The sequence below is a fragment of the Myotis davidii genome, unplaced genomic scaffold (assembly GCF_000327345.1).
Source record: "Myotis davidii unplaced genomic scaffold, ASM32734v1 scaffold333, whole genome shotgun sequence".
In the NCBI taxonomy this organism is placed as follows: domain Eukaryota; kingdom Metazoa; phylum Chordata; class Mammalia; order Chiroptera; family Vespertilionidae; genus Myotis; species Myotis davidii.
Window position 1 is genome coordinate 1918930 of NW_006285266.1, and position 210 is coordinate 1919139.

The window sequence follows — 210 nt, forward strand, 5'->3', positions numbered from 1 at the left end:
TCGCCTCAGGCCCGGGGCCGCGCCGGGGGCTCAGGGCGATGCAGGGGTAGACGGTGATGTTGGTCTTCACGGGGACGCACCCTCCGCCGCCGCCCAGGTGTGCCGTGTTGGAGATGGTGACCATGGCCTTGCCCAGGGCGGAGACCTTGCAGCCTTGGGGGGCGGTGGCTTTGGGGAGAGAGTCCTCCCCCAGCTCGGACAGGATGAGCA

The 210-nt window shown here is 70.0% G+C and overlaps 1 protein-coding gene across 1 annotated transcript in view; it reads right to left on the minus strand.

Annotated features, from left to right (window-relative positions):
* LOC102774633 (kinesin-like protein KIF26B) overlaps window positions 1-210 on the minus strand; it is a 70056-nt gene that overhangs the window by 7036 nt on the left and 62810 nt on the right. Inside the window, exon 11 of the mRNA XM_015558960.1 lies at window positions 5-193. Coding sequence (XP_015414446.1) covers window positions 5-193 — 189 coding nt within the window. The remainder of the gene's footprint in view (window positions 1-4; window positions 194-210) is intronic.